General features: G+C 42.9%; 1 protein-coding gene across 2 annotated transcripts in view; it reads left to right on the top strand.

Annotated features, from left to right (window-relative positions):
* Positions 1 to 15,812, top strand: part of LOC143275460 (phospholipid scramblase 1-like) — a 31,209-nt gene that overhangs the window by 11,711 nt on the left and 3,686 nt on the right. Inside the window, exons 4-8 of one of the 2 annotated variants that reach the window (XM_076579602.1) lie at positions 1,578 to 1,655; positions 4,884 to 5,023; positions 6,579 to 6,746; positions 9,145 to 9,306; positions 14,155 to 14,253. In XM_076579602.1, coding sequence (XP_076435717.1) covers positions 1,578 to 1,655; positions 4,884 to 5,023; positions 6,579 to 6,746; positions 9,145 to 9,306; positions 14,155 to 14,214 — 608 coding nt within the window. In that variant the 3' untranslated portion in view covers positions 14,215 to 14,253. Of the gene's footprint in view, positions 1 to 1,577; positions 1,656 to 4,883; positions 5,024 to 6,578; positions 6,747 to 9,144; positions 9,307 to 11,481; positions 11,581 to 14,154; positions 14,254 to 15,812 lie in introns of both variants that reach the window. The other variant, XM_076579601.1, reaches the window with a different exon arrangement.

Raw genomic sequence — 15,812 nt, 5'->3', positions numbered from 1 at the left:
CACAACCAGAGCTTAATGGTCAAGGTCACAGCATGGCATATGAAATTGATAGGAAAGGTTTCTGTGTGCAAGACAGAGAAAGTAATCTTCATAAAACTTGCTGCAGTGATTGGTCAGAATTAGAATAACTACATGGTGATTGGTCAGAATCCGATTCCGAATAACTTTAATATCATCCCAGTAGACGGTGAAAGCAAAACCTGTGTGAACAAACAAGGTCAGTGTTAAGAGGTCAAGGTCACAACGTAGCATATTTAGAACATGTAAAAGCATGATAGAAGTGCGTATCACACTTGAATGTGGAGTGATGGCCTGGAGGTAACGCGTCCGCATAGGAAGCGAGAGAATCTGAGCGCGCTGGTTCAAGTCATGGCTCAGCCGCCGATATTTTCTCCCCTTCCACTAGACCTTGAGTGGTGGTCTGGACACTAGTCATTCAGATTCTCTCGCTTCCCAGGCAGACGCGTTACCTCTAGGCCACCACTCCACATTTTAAAAAGAATGTGAGTGGAGGGACTATGAAGGACTGGAAAAGGCGGTGTAAGGGAACGGTGTTTGTCGTTTTCAGCTTTCACCGGATTTGAGACCAACAACAACTATAAGGCGGTGTAAGGGAACGGTGTTTGTCGTTTTCAGCTTTCACCGGATTTGAGACCAACAGCTATAAGGTGGTGTAAGGGAACGGTGTTTGTGGTTTTCAGCTTTCACCGGCTTTGAGACCAACAACTATAAGGCGGTGTAAGGGAACGGTGTTTGTCGTTTTCAGCTTTCACCGGATTTGAGACCAACAACAAATATAAGGCGGTGTAAGGGAACGGTGTTTGTGGTTTTCAGCTTTCACTGGCTTTGAGACCAACAATAACTATAAGGTGGTGTAAGGGAACAGTGTTTGTCGTTTTCAGCTTTCACTGGATTTGAGACCAACAACAACTATAAGGCGGTGTAAGGGAACGGTGTTTGTGGTTTTCAGCTTTCACCGGCTTTGAGACCAACAACAAATATAAGGCGGTGTAAGGGAACGGTGTTTGTGGTTTTCAGCTTTCACCGGATTTGAGACCAACTGTAAGGGAACGGTGTTTGTAGTTTTCAGCTTTCAAAGGTTTAGAGAACAACAACTATAAGGCGGTTTAAAGGAACGGTGTTTGTGGTTTTCAGCTTTCACCAGATTTGAGACCAACAATAACTATAAGGCGGTGTAAGGGAACTGTGTATGTGGTTTTCAGCTTTCACTGGCTTTGAGACCAACCGTAAGGGAACGGTGTTTGTAGTTTTCAGCTTTCAACGGCTTTGAGACCAACAGTAACTATAAGGCGGTTTAAAGGAACGGTGTTTGTGGTTTTCAGCTTTCACCAGCTTTGAGACCAACAGCTATAAGGCGGTGTAAGGGAACGGTGTTTGTGGTTTTCAGCTTTCACCGGCTTTGAGACCAACCGTAAGGGAACGGTGTTTGTAGTTTTCAGCTTTCACCGGCTTTGAGACCAACCGTATGGGAACAGTGTTTGTAGTTTTCAGCTTTCAAAGGTTTAGAGACCAACAAGTATAAAGCGGTGTAAGGGAACGGTGTTTGTGGTTTTCAGCTTTCACCGGCTTTGAGACCAACAACAAGTATGAGGTGCTGAACACGATGGGTCAGAGAGTCTTCATGGCTGTGGAAGGTACGTGTATGTGTTCCCTGATGTGTTTGGAGTGGAGTGGAGGGGAGGGGAGGAGTGTGTGTGTGTTGATATGTGTGTGTGTGTATGTGTGTGTGTTGATGTGTGTGTGTTGATGTGTGTGTGTTTTTGTTGATGTGTGTGTGTGTGTGTTGATTGTGTGTGTGTTTTTGTTGATGTGTGTGTGTGTTGATTGTGTGTTTGTGTATGTGTGTGTTTGTCCCCAAAATTGTGTGTGTGTGTGTGTGTTGATGTATGTGTGAGTGTAGAGGAGGAGGGGGAGTGTGTGTGCGTGTGTGTGTGTGTGTATCTGTGTAGAGGAGGAGGGGGAGAGTGTGTTTGTGTGTGTTGATGTGTGTGTGTGTGTGTGTCCCCAAAATTGTATGTGCGTGGAGGGGTAAGAGTATGTGTTCGTGTGTGTGTGTTTGTGAGTGTGTGTGTGTGTGTAAGTGTGTGTAGTGAGTGTAGTGAGTGTGTGTGTGTGTGTGTGTGTGTGTGTGTATGTCTGCGTGTATGTGTGTGTGTGTGTGTGTGCGTGTGTATGTGTGTGTGCGTGAGCGTGTGTGTGTGTCCCATGAAGTGTGTGGATGGGGGGGGGGGAGTGTGTGTGGGTTGATGTGTATCAACGTGTGTTTTATGTGTGTGTCTGTGTCTTTATACATGTGTGTTTATGTGTGTGTGGAGGGGAGGAAGAAGGGGTGTGTGTGTCAGAGTCTTTGTATGTGTGTTAATGTATGTGTGTGTGTGTCTGTGTGTATGTCTGTGTCTAGGTGTTGGTGTGGGTGGCTGAATACACGTATGTCTGTGTTTGTTCGTGTGTGTGTACATGTGTGTTTGCTTGTGTCAGAGGGGGCAGGGGGGCTAGGGGGTGGTGTTTCTCTGCATGCATGCATGTCTGTGTGCATGCATGTGTGTGACGTGTGTGTGTGTGTGCGTGTGTGTGTGTGTGTATGCGTGTGTATATGTGTACATGTGCGTATACATGTATATGCATATGTGTGTGTGTGTGTGTGTGTGTGTGTGTGTGTGCTCATGAACATATGTGCTTGCACGTATTGTACGAGTGGCCTTTCATGTGTATGACCGGTTTTTACCCCCGCCATGTAGTCAGCCATACTCCGTTTACAGGAGGCTGAAACGGGTTTGTTGACATCCCTCTCTGTTTGTGATTTCACCTGTGTGACAGACACCTGTGTGTGATTTTACCTGTGTGTGTGTGTGTGTTTACCTGTGTGTGTTGATTTTACCTGTGTGTGTGTGTGTGTAGTTTACCTGTGTGTGGTGATTTTACCTGTGTGTATGTGTGTGTTTACCTGTGTGTGTGTGTTTACCTGTGTGTGGTGATTTTACCAGCATGTGTGTGTGTTTACCTGTGTTTGGTGATTTTACCTGCGTGTGTGTGTTTACCCGTGTGTGGTGATTTTACCTGTGTGTGTGTGTTTACCTGTGTGTGTGATTTTACCTGTGTGTGTGTGATTTTACCTGTGTGTGTGTTTACCTGTGTGTGTGTGATTATTGGAGTGTGGTGATTTTACCTGTGTGTGTGTGTGTTTACCTGTGTGTGTGTGTGTTTACCCGTGTATGGTGATTTTACCTGTGTGTGTGTGTGTGTGTCTTTACCTGTGTGTGGTGATTTTACCTTTGTGTGTGTGTGTTTACCTGTGTGTGGGATTTTACCTCTGTGTGTGTGTGTTTACCTGTGTGTGGTGATTTTACCTGTGTGTGTGTTTTTACCCATGTGTGGTGATTTTACCTGTATGTGTGTGTTTACCCGTGTGTGGTGATTTTACCAATGTGTGTGTGTGTGTTTACCTGTGTGTGTGATTTTACCTGTGTGTGTGTGTTTACCTGTGTGTGGTGATTTTACCAGTGTGTGTGTGTGTTTACCTGTGTGTGGTGATTTTACCTGTGTGTGTGTGTGTTTACCTGTGTGTGGTGATTTTACCTGTGTGTGTGAGTGTTTACCTGTGTGTGGTGATTTTACCAATGTGTGTGTGTGTTTACCTGTGTGTGGTGATTTTACCTGTGTGTGTGTGTGTTTACCTGTGTATGGTGATTTTACCAATGTGTGTGTGTGTGTTTACCTGTGTGTGGTGATTTTACCTCTGTGTGTGTGTGTTTGCCTGTGTGTGGTGATTTTACCAATGTGTGTGTGTGTGTATTTACCTGTGTGTGGTGATTTTACCTGTGTGTGTGTGTGTTTACCTGTGTGTGGTGATTTTACCTGTGTGTGTGTGTTTACCTATGTGTGGTGATTTTACCTGTGTGTGTGTGTTTACCCGTGTGTGGTGATTTTACCTGTGTGTGTGTGTTTACCTGTGTGTGGTGATATTACCTGTGTGTGTGTGTTTACCCATGTGTGGTGATTTTACCTGTGTGTGTGTGTGTGTGTGTTTACCTGTGTGTGGTGATTTTACCAGTGTGTGTGTGTGTGTGTTTACCTGTGTGTGGTGATTTTACCTGTGTGTGTGTGTTTACCCGTGTGTGGTGATTTTACCTGTGTGTGTGTGTGTGTGTGTGTGTGTGTGTTTACCTGTGTGTGGTGATTTTACCAGTGTGTGTGTGTGTGTGTGTGTGTTTACCTGTGTGTGGTGATTTTACCAGTGTGTGTGTGTTTACCTGTGTGTGGTGATTTTACCTGTGTGTGTGTGTGTTTACCTGTGTGTGGTGATTTTACCTGTGTGTGTGTGTGTTTACCTGTGTGTGGTGATTTTACCTGTGTGTGTGTGTGTTTACCTGTGTGTGGTGATTTTACCTGTGTGTGTGTGTGTGTTTACTACCTGTGTGTGGTGATTTTACCTGTGTGTGTGTGTTTACCTGTGTGTGGTGATTTTACCTGTGTGTGTGTGTTTACCCGTGTGTTGTTATTTTACCTCTGTGTGTGTGTTTACCCGTGTGTGGTGATTTTACCTGTGTGTGTGTGTTTACCTGTGTGTGGTGATTTTACCAGTGTGTGTGTGTGTTTACCTGTGTGTGGTGATTTTACCAGTGTGTGTGTGTGTGTGTGTTTACCTGTGTGTGGTGATTTTACCTGTGTGTGTGTGTGTTTACCTGTGTGTGGTGATTTTACCTGTGTGTGTGTGTTTACCTGTGTGTGGTGATTTTACCTGTGTGTGTGTGTTTACCTGTGTGTGGTGATTTTACCTGTGTGTGTGTGTTTACCCGTGTGTGGTGATTTTACCAGTGTGTGTGTGTTTACCTGTGTGTGGTGATTTCACCTGTGTCACACAGACACCTGCTGCTGCACGCGGTGTTGCTGCGGGTCGGCGCGACCCTTCGACATCAAGGTGATGGACAACCACAAGAAGGAGGTGATGCACCTGGAGCGGCCCCTCAGGTGTGAGTGCTGCCTGTGCTTCTGCTGCCTGCAGGTGAGGGTTAGGTTCCGGAACTACCTGAGGGTGAGGTGTGTGGAGAGAGAGGGATGTGTAGGAGGGGTGTTGCAGCCTGAGAAGGGAGGTGGGGTGTTGAGAGGATGGGGGGAATGTAATGATAATAATGATTAATAATGTTGATGATCTTCTTCTTCTTCTTCTTCTGCGTTCGTGGGCTTCAACTCCCACGTTCACTCATATATACGTGAGTGGGCTTTTTACGTGTATGACCGTTTTTACTCCGCCATATAGGCAGCCATACTCCGCTTTCGGGGGTGTGCATGCTGGGTATGTTCTTGTTTCCATAACCCACCGAAACGCCTGACATGGATTACAGGATCTTTAATGTGCGTATTTGATCTTATGCTTGCGTATACACACGAAGGGGGTTCAGGCACTAGCAGGTCTGCACATATGTTGACCTGGGAGATCGTAAAAATCTCCACCCTTTACCCTCCAGGCGCCGTCACCGTGATTCGAACCCGGGACCCTCAGATTGACAGTCCAACACTTTAACCACTCGGCTATTGCACCCGTCATAATGTTGATGATGATAATGATAATAATATTGATATGCAGGCTTATACAACGCAGTACCCCCCATCTTAAAAGGGGCTCACCTCGCTTCACTGTAGAATATACAGATTTGAGACTAAGTGACGTCAAAATACAAAAAATAAGAAATAATAATAAATCAGCATAGCCTCACATCATACAGGCTAAAATTTACATACTTCAAGCTAAGTGACATGAAGATATGTAAGTCAACACAGGCAGTATCACAGCCTCGTATCACATGGTAGTAATGATGATAAAAATAATAAAAGTATTCATGTAGGGCTGCTTCTGCTTCTGCTGCCTGGAGGTAGGTCCGGAACTCCTGGATTGGGGAGAGGTGTTGTGGGAAGGGGGACGGGGGGAGAGGGGGGTGTGCATGGGTAGGTGGGAAGCGGCGTGAGGGAGATCTTTTTTATGTTTTTTTTTTTTTTTTTAATCACACACACACACACAGACACACATACACACAAACACACACACACACACACACACACACACACACACACACACACACACACACACACCACAGAGAAACACACACATGCTTACACATCCTACCTTACGTTTTGACTGTACTTTTCATTTGTAATAATTATTCATAATTATGTTTGCACACTGAAAAAGAAATCTTACAACAACAACAACAACAAAAAAAAGTATTTCACAAAAATAGGAATAAATCTTGCCAATTCTATAATTTTCTACAATAAAAACGAAATCTGTAACAACAACAACAAAATAGTTACAAGAAAATATTAAAACAAACAAATAAAAAAGACAGCACACTAGCAGTATCTTTTTTTCTTTTTCTTTTTTATACATAACACAAAAAAGAAATGTGTAACAACAACCGAAAAAAGAAAAAAAAAGAATAACAAGAAAAAATCAAATAAACAAACAAACAAAAAGTCAACACCCAAACAACAGTACCCCCCCCCCACAAAACCCCCAACAGCACACACCAGATGACGCTATCTCCCACAATGCCCCACAGAAAATGGAGGTCCAGGCCCCCAAGGGCCACATCATCGGCTACGTGCGCCAGGCGTGGAACTGCTGCTGCATCCCCAAGTACAAGATCCAGAACGCAGACGACGAGACGGTGCTGCGTATGAGGGGGCCCTGCTTCCGCTGCAACATCTGCGGCGACATTGAGTTTGAGGCAAGTTGGTTGATTCACTCAAAAGTGTGGGTTTTTTTTGTTTGTTTTGTTTTTTTTTGTGTGTGTGTGTGTGCTTAGATTTTTGCGCCTTGTAAATATTATTATTAGTAGTAGTAGCAGTAATTTTATGTATTTATCTATTATTTCTTATTTATTTTATTTTATTTTATTTTATTTTATTTTTTTATGTTGTTATTTTATTTTAGTTTATTTTTATTTTTTTGTTATTTTTTGTTATTTATTTGTTTTAGTTTATTTTATTTTTATTTTTATTTTATTTTTGTTATTTTATTTTATTTCATTTTATATTTTATTTTTATTTTATTTATTTATTTATTTTTATTATTATTATTTTGTTGTTGTTTTTTTGTTTTTTTATTTAAATTTTTTTTTTTTTTCAAGGCCTAAGCACGTTGGGTTACGCTGCTGGTCAGGCATCTGCTTGGCAGATGTGGTGTAGCGTATATGGATTTGACTGAACGCAGTGACGCCTCCTTGAGCTACTGACACTGATACTGATACTGATACTGATGTAAGAAACAAGACAAAACGCCGCGAGTTTGTATCATCAGTGAACTGTTGCTTGTTTCATTGAGTTCGAGGCAAGTTTCATTCAGTTACTTTGTGTTTTGTATTTTTTTGTGATTTTTTTTTTTTTCCCTAACCCTAACAAATGGGTCGTCTGCAGGGGAAAGCAAGGGAGAAAACTGTTGGTCCTGAGTGAGTTGAGGGTGGTGGTGTGTGTGTTTTGGGTGGGGATGGGGGTTATTTGTTGTTCATTTTCATCTGTGGCGACGTCAGGTTTGAGACAAGCTGACTGTTGGCGCTTTTTGTGTGTGTGTTTTTTGTTTGTTTGGTTGGGTTTTTTTGTTTTGTTTTGTTTTTTTCTTTGTTTTTTTCTCTCTTTTTTTTTAGTCATGTGTGTATATGTGTGTGAGTTTTTGTGTGTGATGGCTGTGTGGGAATGTTGCGTGTATGCATGTTTGCATGGATAGAATAGAATAGAATACTTTTTATTGTCATAAAACCTTAAAGTTTATAAGACACAATAAAACAAAAACATGAGCATATTCAGGAGAGAAACATTCATGAACAGATTTCACCAGCCTTGGCTGTAATTCTGTTAGAAGGATCAGTTCACTAGGCTTTGCATTTGGACGACATATATCGATTAGAAATCTGTGTCTGTAAGTATTGTACTTCATACAATTGTCAAAAAGGTGAATCTTATTTTCTAAACTGTTACAAGTATCACACAGTCTTTGTTCTTTTGGTGTATTTTTATAGCTTCCCTGTTCGATTTGAAAGTCATGGGTGCTGATTCGTAACATGGTCAGTGCTTTCCTGTGTTGTGTATTTGCTGTATTCTTTAAATACGGTTCAATTTTATAATTTGTCACAGTGTTTTTGTGTATGCAACTGTTACTGATGAGTATTCTCATCCTGCCATTCACCATTCCAAGACCAGGAAAAAATAAACTGTAATTCCTGTTGTAAACAGGTGATGTCTCCTGCCAAGAACACCCACATGGGCCATTTAGACCTGAATAAAATAAACTATAATTCCTGTTGTAAACAGGTGACGTCTCATGATGAGAACACCCACATGGTCCATTTAGACCTGAATAAAGTAAACTATAATTCCTGTCGTAAACGGGTGACATCTCCTGACGAGAACACACATGTGGGCCATTTAGACCTGGAAAAAATAAACGGACACAAACGATGTAAGATACATGAATCCCGAGAGAAAAACATACCGGAAGGCTGCACCAAACAGTAGACATGCATGAAAATAACATGTATGATGCATGAAAGGTTGGCAAAGACCGAGCAGATTGATAATATCACTTATCTGAAAAATGGCGGCCATTGAGAAATGATTAATTACCTCCTGCCAGGAATGGCGTTTCATTAGCCAGCAGACGGCGGTCAAATGGCAAGACGTCTCATCACGGAGTTCCATGGAAATTTTTTAGCTGAGAGGAGCAAACAGATAAGCCTGGTTTGCATCAGTTTCTTCTTCTTCTTCTTCTTCTTCTTCGTTCGTGGGCTGCAACTCCCACTTTGGTGTCATATACTGTACCATGTCAAACTGATGCAAACTAGGCCTATCGGTTTGCTCTGCTTGGCCAAATTTCATGTGGCTAACAGTGAAAAGACGAGCAGTCTTGCTCCGGTCCGCTCTCAGCCAATCAAACGCCTCTAAAAGCTATAAGCGCTGAACCCACATTCATTTGTAAGCACATGAGTGGGCTATTACGTGTATGACCGTTTTTGCCCTGCCATGTAGGCAGTCATACTCCGTTTTCGGGGGTGTTTGCATCAGTTTGACATGGTAAGTATATTTAACCAAACTGGGAGTAGAGTACAAACTCCTCATTTCGTGTTGACACAGGTGACGTCTCCTGACGAGAGCACCCACGTGGGCCAGGTGTCGAAGCAGTGGTCAGGGCTGGCCAAGGAGGTGTTCACGGACGCCGACAACTTCGGGGTGACCTTTCCCCTGGACATGGACGTCAAGACCAAGGCCACGATCCTGGGAGCCGTCTTCCTCATTGTGAGTGTGGGATGAGGACGGTCCTCATTGTGAGTGTGGGATGAGGACGGTCCTCATTGTGAGTGTGGGATGAGGACGGTCCTCATTGTGAGTGTGGGATGAGGACGGTCCTGATTGTAATTGAGGAATGACGATGAGTGCAGTGGAGTGATGGCCTAGTGGCAACACGTCCGCCTAGGAAGCGAGAGAATCTGAGCGCCCTGGTTCCAGTCCCATTGTCACCAGTATTTTCTTCCCCCCTCCACTAGACCTTGAGTTGTGATCGGGACTCTAGTCATTCGGATGAGACGATAAACTGAGGTCCCGTGTGCAGCATGCACTTAGCGCACGTAAAATACCCATGGCAGCAAAAGGTTTGTCCCTGAACTCCCTTTGTTTGTGTATACACATGCAGAAGATCAAATACGCACGTTAATGATCCTGCAATCCATGTCAGTGTTCAGTGGGTTATAGAAACAAGAACCATACCCAACATGAGCACCACTGCCAACATGGTGGGGTAAAAACGGTCACATGCGTAGAGTACAGCCTTGTCACGCAGGCCCAAACCAAAATGGACCTCCATAGCAACATCGTCATCATCATCGTCATCCTTCTCCTCCTTCATCGTCATCAATATAAACAAAATAGTCTCAAAGTCTGTGTCCTTTCATGCCCTGCTCTCATGGTGACCTCAGTTTCGATACCCCTCCACTTCTGTGCTTGGGGTGAGTCCTGTCAATGTCGTCAGTGTCGGCAGATTCGTGGGGGGCTGTTGTTTGAGGGGCGTGGTGGTGGTCTCCACTCTGGGAGGGATGCTCACTCAGTCTGGCTCTGCAACTAAGCCATTATTGTCGTTAGTAGGGGGCTTAGTAGGTGGTGTCCTAAGTACGTAAAATCAGAACAGGCACCACTGAACACCACCGAAGTGACTCAGCAGCAGTGCAGGGTCTCCTCTGGCGTGTGGCCTCCTGGCGACCTAACATCGATGGTTCCCTGTGGACTGCCGACGCTGGAACTGCGACGGACGAACCCGGGTGTGGCCGTGTATGGGGGAATCTAAATGAGCGGCGTGGGAGTAATGCCACTGAAACAGTGCAGATGATGGGGCAGCAAAAAACAACAACAAAAAAACAAACAAAAACGGTCACATGCATAAAAAAAAAGCCCACTGGTACGTATCAGTGAACCTGGGAGTTGCAGCCCACGAATGAAGAATAAGAAGAAAAAGTGTGGGATGATGATAGTGTGGACAATGATTATGATGTAGATAATGATGATGAGGAGGAGGAGGAGGATACTGATGTCTAAACCAAGGCCATCGAAAGCATTTTAATGTTACAAATTTCTATGCTGGAATCTTCTTCTTCTTCTTCTTCTACGTTCACTCGTATGCACACGAGTGGGCTTTTACGTGTATGACCGTTTTTACCCCGCCATGTAGGCAGCCATACTCTGTTTTCGGGGGTGTGCATGCTGGGTATGTTCTTGTTTTCATAACCCACCGAACGCTGACATGGATTACAGGATCTTTAACGTGCGTATTTGATCTTCTGCTTGCATATGCACATGAAGGGGGTTCAGGCACTAGCAGGTCTGCACATATGTTGACCTGGGAGATCGTAAAAATCTCCACCCTTTACCCACCAGGCGCCGTCACCGTGATTCGAACCCGGGACCCTCAGATTGACAGTCCAACGCTTTAACCACTCGGCTATTGCGCCCGTCTATGCTGGAATGAAAGTTTGTAGACCTGTTCAATGGCACCAGAGTGTGATCAGTGCTCTGGAGGCTTTCTGGTTTTTTATTTCATCGTTGGTTCAGCACGGAAATAGTAAAGGTGATGGGTATGATGATGACCATGATGATTTTGATTACAATGATGATGATGTTGATGATGATGATAACGACAAAGAGGAAGAGGAGTATGTTAACGTCAAGACCAAAGTAATTTTCATCATTGGTGAATCAGGAACATGATATGATATTATGATGACCATGACCATGATGGTGATGGCACCGAAACCAAGCCCATGGCTTAATTTCTCACATGGGGGAGGGGGAACGAACAGAGGGGAGAGGAGAAATTCTAACAGATCATTGGCCAGTCCATTCAACTTTGAATATTTGGTCAGTCAAATAAATCCAGCATATGTTTTACGAATAGAATCATGTTGTACCCTTTCTTCACAACAGGACTTTATGTACTTTGAGGAAGACAAGAAAGACGTGAAAAAGGAAATCAAACGCTTGGATTAGAATCACCCCTGGCTGCTGCTGGTTCCACGACGCAATGTGTGTTCCTATGGCAACGAAGTTTTGTGTTTGTGTGTTGTTTGCAATGTGTGTTCTCAGTCCGGGAAGTTTTGTGTGTGTGTGTGTGTGTGTGTGTGCATGTAGCTGCGTTTTCATTCCTGTGTGTTAAGACTTTGTGTTCGTTTTGTCTACACTTCTGTGTGACTCGACGCTTTGACTTCAGTTTGACTCGTGCCGAAGGCAGTCTTGTGTCCTCAATCGTGACAGTTTGTGTGTTGCTGCGTCAACGTTTTATGTGTGTGCGGTTTTTGTTTTTGTTTTCCAGCATCACAAAAACACATGTGTTGCATTTCTTGTTTGTCGACGTGTTTTCCTGTTTTTTACATTTTTGCCAGTGTTGTTTGATTCAACGCCTGTCAGAAAAACATCTGCACATCATTGAATGTCCCAGCAGTGTGTGTGTGTGTGCTTGAAATTTTGACTCGTCAGTTTCCGCAGCAGATGCGTGTGTGCCTTGATCAACGACGTGTGTGCATCATGATGTTTTCGTGCATTGTCAGCCTGTCGCACCGAGCTCAGTAGCTGCGGCACAGAATAACAACGGGGTCACCAGCGCATGTTAAAGAATTAGAAAACGGAGGCGTTCAAAGCAAACCAGAGGTTGGAAACTTGTCGCTGGCTGTCTCTGTAGGGCTGCATAGCGGACGCTCGGCTGTGTGCGAGAGCTGTTCAGTTTGACCAGTCGAAATTGTCGTAGGAGACTAAAAGACTGAGTGAGGATGTTTTTGGGTGTGAAATTTGTTATAGGCTGTGAGGGAATAGTATGAGGTTAAAACAAACACACAAGCATGCAATCTTGCGCACGCGCACACGCACATGCACACACACGCATTTCAAGACTGGAATAGAATTTTGAAATTTTGAATTGTTGTTGCCTTCAGATTTTACAGTGGCTGGGGAAAAAAACCAGCTCTGCCACAAATTTGACATGTTGCTTTGTTTCTTTTTCTTTTTTTAAAGTCTGAATTTAACTACACATACTTAACCGTAACGCACTAGTGCAGACTCCGGCAGGAGTCTGATTCCTCTAAATTCTTCAGTACTTTTCATTCAAGCTGAACAGCAGAACGATTTGCAGAAGAAGAAAAAAATGCGGATGGAACAGTTGTTTCGAAAAAGACTTTGCAAAAGATACTTTCAAGAAAAGGGGAGGGAGGTGATCAGGTGTGGTGGAGGGTGTGGAAGGGGAAGTGGGGGTGGGGGTGGCCCAGTGGCCTTGAAACGAAGGCTGTGGGATCTTTGTAAGGTAGCGTTCCGGACGACGAAACGCTATAGCGGTTTTGACAATTCAATTTTTTCCCACATTTTCCTCATGGGGTAGCATAACAATCACAGCTACACCAGGCATTGTGAATGTGTCAAGGGTCGGATGGAAAGTTTCTTCATCAGATTCCGTAACAACACACTCCACAGCGTGCCAGCAAGTTCAGGACCCCACATGACAAGCTAATCTGCATACGTATCGAAAATGGCGTCGCAAGCGATACAAGATGCCTTATTGTCCTTAAATGGAGATGCTTGGTGTGGTGGCAAACTTGTAGCAGTGATTAATATCACTGCTACATGTTTCCAAACTTGTAGCAGTGATATTAATCACTGCTACAAGTTTGGAAACAGAGAACAATCACTGAACGGAAAAGGGGTGGGGGTGGTGGGGGAAGAGAAGAGAAGAGAGAAAAAAAATTCACCGATTTTCCAGAAAATTCACAAAATCACAAAAAAATACAAAACAGAAAGTAACTGAATGAAACTTGCTGTACTTGACCCACTGAAACCTCTCCTCACGTTGTGTGTACGCCCACCCCCTTCCCTCTCTTCACAGCCCTCAGAAGCTGAGTCACTGTCAGTATCTTCTTGCTGGTAGCTTTCGTCACTGCAGATACTTTATTCAACGTCTTCATCATCCTTGTCGATGTCAAAACCTTCAGTCTGAAGCATTTCAATCACTTCAGCAGCGGCAAAAGCCGCTGTCGTGATCTAGTTTGCTCCAAAAATTTCCACTTGTATCGCCTGTGACACCATTTTCGATACATATGCAGATTAGCTTGTCGTGTGGGGTCCTGAACTTGCTGGCACGCTGTGGAGTGTGTTGTTACAGAATCTGATGAAGAAACTTTCCATTCGACCCTTGACACATTCACAATGCCCGGTGTAGCTGTGATTGTCATGCTACCCCATGAGGAAAACGTGGGAAAAAATTTAATTGTCGAAACCGCTATAGCGTTTCATCGTTTGGAACGCTACCTTACAACTGGAAAGCTATAGCGTTCCATCGTCCGGAGTGAGTTAAACCTTTTAACGAACAGCTGAAAGAAAAAACACAAAAGTCAAAGCTACGCAGCAAGACGGACACAGCAGACCAAGTGTTCAATCTCTGTGGAAAGGGGGTGTGCTTTGGAAATCATTCCCTAATCCAACAGCATTGATTGTCAATAAGTGTGCTTTATTTTGTGAATCTCTGTTGAAGGGGGTGTGCTTCGGAAATCTAACAGCATTTAACTGTCGATGAGTTTGCTGTATTTTGTACGTTTGCATGTGTCTTTTATTTCACAGGATTTCATGTACTTCGAGAATGAATCCAAAAAAGTCAAAGATGAGATCAATCGCTTGTAGAGCAGGGGCACACGTTCTCACTCGCTCGCTCGCTCTATGGTAAAAAAAAACACAGAAAGGCTGGGTAACTTTTTATCTTGTTGCTTGTTGTGTGATAATACCCATGTTGTGTGATGGCTCAGATGCTGTTTTGCATTGATTACTAACTGTCATCTTAATTGCTTCTGAGTGCTTCCTGTGCTCTGTTGATTGTTGTCTGATCTTTTGAATGTTGCCTGTATAGTAGTGATAGCTACTCTCTTTCTTTCCCTGTTTTCTCAGTTTTGTGTGTTGTCTTCGTAATACCATTTTTCAAAATGCTAATGCTCAAAAACTTTAAAAGATAGCATGTTCAAACTTGGTACATGTACTTTCTTTCTTTATGTATTCATCTTTATCATAGTGCAGTGGTTTGTATAGTACTAGTAAAAGAATGAATATACACTCATTTGAAAAACATTATGTCAAGGAATTTATACACATTTCAACAAAAAAATAATAAAAAATGTATTTATTCAAATTCCAAAATACCACTTCACTATAATAAAGAACAAATACAAATAAATCAAATAAAACAAACAGAAATAACATATCTATAAAGGTACTGAAGTTTTAAGCTTTTAATTTTGTTGTTTGTCGGCCATTTTGGATTCGTTTCCATGGAAACCGTCACGACAAATTGCACAAAATGACCTTTTTAGTCCAATATCTTTGCATACCATGTCACAGAAAGCCATAAACTTCAAGTTTATTTCATACGTTTTTGTACTACCGTGTCTGGCCTTAAGTGTTGCTTGTGTTTCTGTTAACTGTTTTCTTGAATCCTGTTCGTATTAATGTTATCTCTTCTGATTGTTGGTTGTCTTGTGTTCTGATAATTCTCTGATTGCTTAAGTGTTGCTTGTGTTTCTGTTAACTGTTTTCTTGAACCCTATTCAGATTAGTGTTATCTCTTCTGATTGCTGACATGCTTGTAGTTGTGATAGTTCTCTGATTGCTTCAGTGTTGCTTGTATCTCTGTTAACTGTCGGCTGAGTGCTTCTTAAGTTGTGCTTTGTGTTGTAATCAGCCTGTCGTCTGATGGCTAGAGTGGCGTGATTGTACGAGTGCTGTGAACCGTACTGTCATGTATCAGAATCAGAATTTTTATTCAGTAAGGCCAAAGCCCCATTTGAAGGGGTTGTGAACTACAATAAGTACACCATATTTTGCAACAAAAAGAAATCGCAAAATATAAATATATGCAAATCTTTATCTCCCATATGCACACACACTCGAGTTATGAGGAAATTTAAAAAAAAACCCAACAACAACGACAACAACAAAAAGACAAAGAAAACAACAACCGAGATACGTACACACACACACACACACACACACACACTATGCATACACACACACACACACACACACACACACACTATAATAATAATAATAATAATGGATACTTATATAGCACACTATCCAGAAATCTGCTCTAGGTGCTTTACAAAAACGCTTTTGTTAACATAATACATCATATCTATGTTACATACACACACCAAAATGTGACTACACACACACGCGCGCGCGCGCTGCATACATACATTTTAACATACATGTGTATCTAACAGCTACCC

This window comes from Babylonia areolata, chromosome 30, assembly GCF_041734735.1.
Source record: "Babylonia areolata isolate BAREFJ2019XMU chromosome 30, ASM4173473v1, whole genome shotgun sequence".
Classification (NCBI taxonomy): domain Eukaryota; kingdom Metazoa; phylum Mollusca; class Gastropoda; order Neogastropoda; family Buccinidae; genus Babylonia; species Babylonia areolata.
Note: the sequence above shows the minus strand (reverse complement) of the source record. Positions and strands in the feature narration are given on the sequence as shown.